We start from the raw sequence: 8,764 nt of genomic DNA on the forward strand, positions 1-8,764 counted from the left end.
TGAGTCCTAAAAAAAAGACACGAAATATGAAGACGCAAATTTTTAGTGTACAATGAATTAAAATGGGAAGAAAAGAAATAAAAATAATTTTAATGGTCAATTTTAATAACATAAGTGACCATTCAAAGAATTAACTTAAATTTTTTAATGCTCATAACCATTAATTATATAACAATGAAACTTTAATTTGGAAAATATCTTTTGTTAAAATAAAATAAAATAAAAATAATAATAATAATTTTCATCCATACAAACTTAGGAGTTAGTTAAATTAATTTCAGAATTAAACATAAAAAAGATAAAAAAAAAACACAAGAAAAATAAGGATAGAGAAGAAAGAGTAAAAAAGAAAACATGAATTGCACGTAACATATGCTTTCTCTATCTCATTTTATGTGACATTTTTTATTTTTTTTGAAAATAAAATAATTTAACTTGACCAGATATTTGTGTATGGAGTCTTCAAAATTTTGAAATGAAATTTATATATTTGTAAACTACGTAAAGAGTATTATAAATCAAAACAATCGATAATTCAAAATGTTAAAGGATATATGAAAAATTTATGGTCTAAGATAGACTTGTTTGAATCTCAAAAACGAAAAATATCACTTAAAATGAGACGAATAAATTAATATAATATAAGATAAAATAATTCCTCACACTATTAATATTAATAGTTGTGCCTCACAATAAAATAATTCCTCACACAAAGTCATTGCCCTTTTCCCTATTATAAATTCTATACTAATCAAATTTAATATATGAGAATGTTGCTTGTGAGTGAACCAAAGAATTATTAAATTAACAGTTGTAAGATATGTCACATGTATAAACCTTAGAGAAACCATCAATTTGGGAACATCTGACTAAAAAAAAATTAAGACTATGAAAAAAGATTAACTAATACTCCCTCTGTTTATATTCGATTCACAATTGTTTGTCAGGCTAAGATCATACATTTTTCTCAAGGAAAATTTTATATAAGGTATAATTTGACTAATATAACTTTACTATAGCAAGAATATTAAAAATTTACATAACTTTTCAATTGAACAAAATAGAGTAATTATTAAGGTCAAAATTTTAAAAAATCACTATTTAAATTTTAATTGTTTAGATTGACAATAAATATTATACATCTATTTTTAGTATATCTATTTTTATTATATCTGTCGAACAATCGTCAACGGAGGAAGATTTTTCTTTTTTTTTTTTTGGATAAACCAATTCTCAAATCCCATAGTTTGGACCTAAAATTTTTATTTTTTAAAAAGTTGTCAGACTGGTAATATTTTCAGACAACTCATATGATGACACTATTATACTTAGTATTCTTTTCTTTTTTTTCACCACTCCTTTTGTCTCATAATTACTCATTTTTATCCATTAAATCAAGATTTTGACAGAAATCTTGAGAAAAGATTCAATCTTTGAACAATTTAAGAAAGAAGATGAGGGGTTTCACATATTTAAGCAAAGTTCTTCATAGTCATTCTTCTTATTCTAAACTTTTGGTTCTCTGTTCTATCAGGTTATTCTTTTTGATCCCTTCATTTTTGTTAAATATTCTTAGTGACTTCATTTTTTTTTTTGTTTCTTGATGATTTTTCACTAACTTGTTTGTTATTTGTGTAATATGACTCTGATTTTGAACCAAACAACTCCTAAGAGCTTATTCACTTTAAACTCCTTTATTTCATTACTCATTTGATTCTTAGGTAGTTAGCTTAAATCAAGATTTGACAGAAATATTGATAAAGTTTCAATCTTTGAACAAAAAATGAGGGGCTTTAGATATTTTAGTTAAGCTCTTGGTAGCTATTTTTCTTTATCTCTTCCTTTGGGGTTCTTGATTTTGTACTGAAAGGAGAATATCTAAATTTGTTTTGACACTTGAACATATTGTCATTTACTCTTAGATCCAGAGAAGCTAAATGAGAGTGTTAGAGTTTTTAGAAAATGGACCAAAGCTAAATGAGAGTGTTAGAGTGAGTTAGAGTTTTTAAGGAAATGGACTAATGGGTTGCTTATATGGACTCAGGCACTCCTCCGAGTTAACTTTCGAGATTGAGTTAGGTCCAAGTGTCATATCTTTTTAGGTGATCATTTGTTGTTATGACTCCACATGTTGGTTTGAATAATGTGAATTTGTATATTACAATGTAAACACTTAATGACCATTCTTTTTTTAATTCACATGGAGAATAGCTCGAGTAAATCGGATGCTCTACAAAGGTAAAATTGTGTAGCTTGGATTTAAAAGTGGCAATAGAGTTTTTAATGAGCTGAGCTTGACAAAATATGAAGGACGTGAACTGGTTTTGGCTTTTGGAAACTTAGGTCTCTGATTACAAGGTTGTTATGGCTTTCTTACTTCGTCGTTTCTGTTTCTTATAGTCCTAGACACATGCCTCTTAGTTGTATACAATGAATTACGTTTATAGAGTTCACAACGAGAGCAAATGCATTTATAAACTGACCTACTAAACTATAATGACTCACTTGAAGGATTGATGTTTAATGAATGAAATGTTATGGTCCTTTAAAGAATGATCTTTTTCATCCATATTTCATAGAGGATTTTGCTACTTATACTTTTCTTCTGGCTGTTACAGTACTGGAGGTCTGTTGGTGTATGCGGAATCAAATGTAGAGAGTGGAAAACAAGTTGTTGAACAGAATCAACCAGAGTCTAAGAAGAAGAGAGTAGTGGTGCTTGGAACAGGATGGGGTGGTACCAGCTTCTTAAAAGATCTTGATATTTCTTCGTATGATGTAAAAGTGGTTTCGCCGCGGAACTATTTTGCATTTACACCACTGTTACCTAGTGTCACATGTGGTACAGTTGAGGCACGAAGCGTAGTAGAGCCGGTCCGGAACATAATAAAGAAGGTAAGGAAGTTATGATAAGGAACTTGCTTGCATTTCGTTTGTAGTTTTATGTTGTAGTCACAAGATTTGGAATTAATAGTATAGCTTTGTGCACTGCATCTTAAAAAAATTCTTTTGCCCCTTCAATGCTTCCTCTTTCACTGGGTTTTCGATTGTTCTAACCTGATCCCTGGAATATTACATTTAGTATGTGCTAAAGTTTCTCCAAGGCTGCCTTGTTTTCTTTTGAAGATTTTTCTGCCTCTTATTGTTTAATTTTTGTTGATTGGTCCGGCAGAGAAGTGGAGAGATTCAATTCTGGGAAGCAGAATGTCTGAAGATTGATCCAGAAAACCACAGAGTATCTTGCCGTTCTGGTATCAATGATAATTTGGCAGGACATAATGATTTCTCCCTACAATATGACTATTTGGTTGTCGCAGTAGGAGCTCAAGTAAACACTTTTAACACACCAGGTGTTATGGAACATTGCCACTTTCTGAAGGTAGGATTCTCTTTCATAAAGCCTTTCTCAACTTAGTTGGGGATGCATGCCATTTATTTCCTATGTTGCACGAACTCTCTTAAAATATTGCCGGACAGTGTCAGATCCTCCAATAATACACTACTGATGGAGAATTCGACACTCACCTGATGATATTTCTTAAGAGTTCGAAGGACATTTTTTACTCCTGCTAGGGACGTGTTGTATGCATTTTTGGACCTGATCAGGTTGAGACATCTCTTATTTTTCTTGAAGTGTAAAATTTCCTTTCTTTAAAATAAATGAATCATGTTTCATACAGGAAGTTGAAGATGCTCAAAGGATACGGAGGACAGTAATAGATTGTTTTGAAAAATCTGTCATTCCTGGCCTAAGTGAAGAAGAGCGAAGGACCAACCTCCATTTTGTTATAGTTGGCGGTGGTCCAACTGGTGTAGAATTTGCTGCTGAGCTACATGACTATGTTTATGAGGATTTAGTAAAAATATACCCTTCTGTTAAGGATTTTGTGAAGATAACAGTTATTCAGTCCGGAGATCATATCCTGAACACGTAAGATGCACCATTCCTAGATTCACTTTACAACTGAACTTTTAATGCATGCTACAGCCTCTTTGATATAGGTGTTGTGCTGAAAGATTTGAGAGTAAGGAAGATAGAGAGGTGTGAAGAGAGTTAAATTCATACAATGTGCTTCTTGTGGGCATTCTTTTGTTATACTTCGCATACACTTCCTAATAAAGTATATTTCGTGTTCGCAAGCTAGGGTGAGTTTAATTGAATAAGTGAGGATTCACATAACCGACCACAACTTGGTTGGGACTAAGGCATTGTTTTTGTAATTTCCACTCGGTTAAGAGACAAGAAGAATTTTTAATCAACAACCCTTAAATCGCAAATTTGTGTCTCTGCAGATTTGATGAAAGAATAAGCTCATTTGCTGAACAGAAATTTCAAAGAGATGGAATTGAGGTTTCGACAGGTTGCCGTGTCACTAGTGTGTCTGATCATTTCATCAGCATGAAAGTAAAATCTACAGGAAAAAACGTTGAAGTACCTTACGGGATGGTTGTATGGTCAAGTGGAGTTGGTACCCGTCCATTTGTGAAGGATTTCATGGAGCAAGTTGGCCAGGTATCTTGCATTTCCTTTCTCTTTGTGTTTCATGGCGGTTTCTGCACTAAATGCATACTGAAAAAGTTACTCTTTTTGAGCTTATTAATTAATCACCATTTAATTTTTTTCATTTCCCCTTTGAAGGAAAAAAGACGTATTCTAACAACTGATGAATGGTTGCGAGTGAAGGGCTGTAGTAACGTGTACGCACTAGGTGATTGTGCATCTGTTGATCAACGTAAAGTAATGGTAAAAAAGCCTTACTTTAAATAACTGTACTTAAATATTTAATCAATTTTTTATCTGTAGTACGTTCAATTCTTTATCTATGGTGAACTTCTTCCAGACGTTGATAGTGAATAGTCCATGATTTATGGTCCATAAGGATAATAATGCTAGTTTGTTGTGTCACGTCAAAGCAAATACTTTTGATGTTACTCGACGTACAATAATTTTTTAGTGCCCATGAAATACATGCTGCATGAGGATGATCATGCATCTTATAATCTCCGCAATTATGTTTTCAAGATACTACTTTTATTGTCTTTCTATCTTCCCCCTAAATTTTCATTTCTGTGTAACTACGCGGTTAGGAAGATATTTCAGCCATTTTTAAAGCTGCGGATAAGGATGACTCTGGAACATTAAGCGTCAAGGAATTCCGAGATGTTTTAGAAGACATAATTATCCGTTATCCTCAAGTGGCCTTATATCTGAAGAACAAACATTTGTTAGAGGCGAAAGACTTATTTAGGGATTCAGAGGGAAATGAAAGAGAGGAGGTAGATATTGAAGGTTTTAAGTTGGCCCTTTCTCATGTAGATTCTCAGATGAAAAGTTTACCTGCCACTGCTCAGGTACTTCTTCCATTGTTCGTATTTCATCCCTGTTTCTCTTTTCACCGATTTTGCTCGGACTCTCCAAAAATTATTACCGCACCCTTGTTGGTTCTATCAAAAAAATGCACTACTTTTCAAGGATATGTTTGAAGAATCCGAGCAACATGTTTTTCACTCAGTATTCTGCTTTAGTTTCGATTTCTTATCTTTTCACATGCTTTAGGTTGCTGCTCAACAAGGTACATATCTTGCTAGATGCTTTAACCGCTGGGATCAATGCAAAAGTAATCCTGAAGGACCTCGCCGTTTTAAAAGCTCTGGACGTCATGAATTTCTTCCCTTCGAGTATATATAACTCACCTTTTTTGAATCTTTCTTTTTCTTATTTTCATTGTTGCATGTAAGCATACTGGGATAACTAACTGCTAAAGTCTGAGCCGGAATCATTCTCGAGAAATTGTTCTTCCATACAACAAAAACTTTTTGAGATAATGATCAAAAACACATTGAACTATCACTTTTTTGCAAGTTTCACACCCCAACTATCATATGTTCCCTTTTCTGACCTGACTATTACCAACTGTTCTACTTTCCTATCTAAACTATCACCATCTATGTATTAAAGCATACCTAGGTGAGTAGATCGTGATAGTTTATGTAGGATAATGGAACAGTTGATAGTTGGCCTGATCCGCTTTATGTATGATGATAGAGGAACAAGGACTATTTGATAGTCGGGATACAAAATTCGCGAAAAAGGGATAGTTTTGGTGTGTTTTTACCAAAAGTTTTAACGCTTTTATTAAAAAACATTTGTGACTTTGACAAACAGATCAGAAATGTGGTCACTGGCCCTTTATCATTTCAGCTTCTTTTCTGCAGTGTGTTTTGCTTAGAAAACCATCGAATATACACTTATCAGCAATTTCTTCGATGTTGTTTAGCTGCTCATGTTGTTTATTGACTCTATGATCTTGGCTTCTAACCTCCTTTTCCTATCGGTAAATAGATACACTCATTCACAATAAATTTTGTTGTGCTATTTCAGGTATCGTCATTTAGGGCAATTCGCCCCTTTAGGTGGAGATCAAGCAGCAGCAGAACTTCCCGGAGACTGGGTTTCTATGGGCCATAGCACACAGTGGCTATGGTACTCTGTGTATGCAAGGTAATAATTGACAGCTTTCGTATGACTTGCTTATGATATTAATATATGCGCGAGACTTTCCTTTTTAGTCTGTTCTAAAAAAAAAAACCAATCCATCTTTCTAGTTATTAGGTTTTTAATTTCAACATTGGCATCTTACTCATACTTACACTCGGAATGACATGACACAAGATTAAACGGATATCTTTTGGTATGTTACAACTTTAGTTTAAGACGATAAGATTCAAAAGTCTTCTTTACATTCTTAAACTTCGTTGTCCAATGTTCAGTCAAACCAAGGCATGAAATGAAACGGAGGGAGTGTATCGTTTCTTCCTTCTATATTCAAAGAGTCTAAATCTGATATTTTTGTTTACATTTCAGCAAGCAAGTTAGCTGGCGCACGAGGTACTTAGTGGTTGGTGATTGGGTAAGAAGATACATTTTCGGAAGAGATTCAAGCCGGATTTGATGAGTTCAACGCCACATAGAAGGCGGTGCGCGTGTTCTTCACTCTTTTGCTTGACATGCTGAGGTTGTTATGTTTATGCTTGAATCAGGTTACATGCCATTGTATTTGTATCTATTTTTCATGATCAGTTCCTGGAGAAATACACTAAGAATCTTTGCAACTGTGAATGTATAAACTTGCTCCTTAACAAGTGACTGAGATTGTTAATTAGATTGTAAGTTATCTCCTTTTTTTTTTTTTAGATTCAAGCATCTCGTGTTTGAAATTTATTGACCTGATTAATTTGAATTTGCGTGGTAGAAAGCAATTTTTGTGCCTGGTGTCATTCCTACTCAGTTGAATTCGGTTATATCCCGATTGCCACATGTCACCTTTTGATATGTCCAAATGTCAAATTCTCATTTTTGACTATTTATGATTCTCTACCCGACAGAAGTGACTTGAATTGAAATTTCTAACTAAAGGCAAATGTACTTTTATAGTTCTATCACACTCTCTGATGGTAATTGTAAATTTGTAAGCTATCTTAATACATTGTTAGTTACCATTAAACAGACATTAAATATCCTCCACCTGAATCATGAACGGAATAAAAAAGTGGAAGCTTCCTACAAGGAGGACGAAAAATAAAATAAATAAATCAAAGATTATTGTAATTCATTTTGATATATTATATATCACATTACAAAAAGGATTGAACTACACAAAAAGAATAACCTTTGATTATTTTCATTCTGAGAAAAATATTTACACCAAACATTAAAAAAAAAAAAGTATGAAACAAAATTGTAAAAGTTTTTGTATTTGAGTACATTATTACAATTATTATTTTACTCAGCGAATGATATTCATATTGGAAATCATATTAAATTAAATACTTCTCTTTCAAGCAAATATTATTGCTAAAAAATTCGTCATTTGTTGGATTCCATACGCTTGAACGTATATAAGATTTGAAGTTTATGAATTTTTATATCGAATTTAAGTTAATAAGCAAATAGTAATTGACTTTTACAATCAATTATTTATAGATATTTAATGATATATGAAGGATCTCGATGAAAATAAGTGGACTAGTATGAATCTATACTTTTCAGCTAAGTTCGCTCTTAATTTATATGACATAGTTCGATTTATTAAATTCAAACAGTTTAATTTTGATCGAGTCGACGGATAAGACTGCGCCACATGTTCCCTTTTAGTCTTCCGTTAGAGTGAACGACATATGTGTTTTTGGACCGTAGACACGCCAATGTCTCAAAAGTATGACGGGAATATCTGCATACCATTTATTGATAGTTCGAAAATATATTTGTCCTTTTTACCTTTGACTTATTATGAAATTTTAAAAAGTAAATAAGATTTTTGAATTTTGTAATTATAAATTAGAGATAATGTGAAATTTTGTACTTTCGTTATGTTTTTCGAATTGTTTTTGGGTTGAGTTGGACGTCATTGAAATCAATCTTTCTACCTGATCCTTGAAATGGACATAAAGTCTACATGTACTCTACCTTTTCAAACCTCACTATTGTCTGAGTACTCAATTTATATACATTTGCAGCACTACACATTCGCGTTTTTTAACGATGATGTTTGAGTCAATTTATTATTATATCGGTTATTTCATAGTAAAATGATGGTGTTCATTAGCATAAATACTGAGTGATTTTGCTTATTAAGATAATTAGGGAAATAAACAAAATTACTTACTTTCTCCGTTTAAAAAAGGATGACCTAGTTTGACTTGGAACGAATTTTAAGAAAAGAAAGAAGACTTTTTAATCTTGTGGTTCTAAATTAAAGTTAAG

At 32.5% G+C, this 8,764-nt stretch overlaps 1 protein-coding gene across 1 annotated transcript; it reads left to right on the plus strand.

Annotated features, from left to right (window-relative positions):
- Positions 1 to 1,186: 1,186 nt before the first annotated feature.
- LOC101257306 (external alternative NAD(P)H-ubiquinone oxidoreductase B1, mitochondrial) lies at positions 1,187 to 7,260 on the plus strand. The gene is made up of 10 exons (XM_004248097.5): positions 1,187 to 1,534; positions 2,619 to 2,895; positions 3,173 to 3,379; positions 3,681 to 3,931; positions 4,294 to 4,513; positions 4,640 to 4,744; positions 5,089 to 5,352; positions 5,558 to 5,679; positions 6,383 to 6,502; positions 6,866 to 7,260. The coding sequence occupies exons 1-10, from the start codon at positions 1,455 to 1,457 to the stop codon at positions 6,951 to 6,953; spliced, it is 1,734 nt and encodes a 577-aa protein (XP_004248145.1). The 5' UTR covers positions 1,187 to 1,454; the 3' UTR covers positions 6,954 to 7,260.
- The last annotated feature ends 1,504 nt before the right edge of the window (positions 7,261 to 8,764 follow it).

Source organism: Solanum lycopersicum, chromosome 10, assembly GCF_036512215.1.
Source record: "Solanum lycopersicum chromosome 10, SLM_r2.1".
NCBI classification, from domain to species: Eukaryota; Viridiplantae; Streptophyta; class Magnoliopsida; order Solanales; family Solanaceae; genus Solanum; species Solanum lycopersicum.

Coding starts and splice junctions, on each gene's coding strand:
- LOC101257306 (XM_004248097.5), top strand. CDS start 1,455: ATGAGGGGTTTCACATATTTAAGCAAAGTTCTTCATAGTCATTCTTCT. Junction 2,896..3,172: donor TCCGGAACATAATAAAGAAG/GTAAGGAAGTTA, acceptor TTGGTCCGGCAG/AGAAGTGGAGAGATTCAATT. Junction 6,503..6,865: donor TGGTACTCTGTGTATGCAAG/GTAATAATTGAC, acceptor TTTACATTTCAG/CAAGCAAGTTAGCTGGCGCA.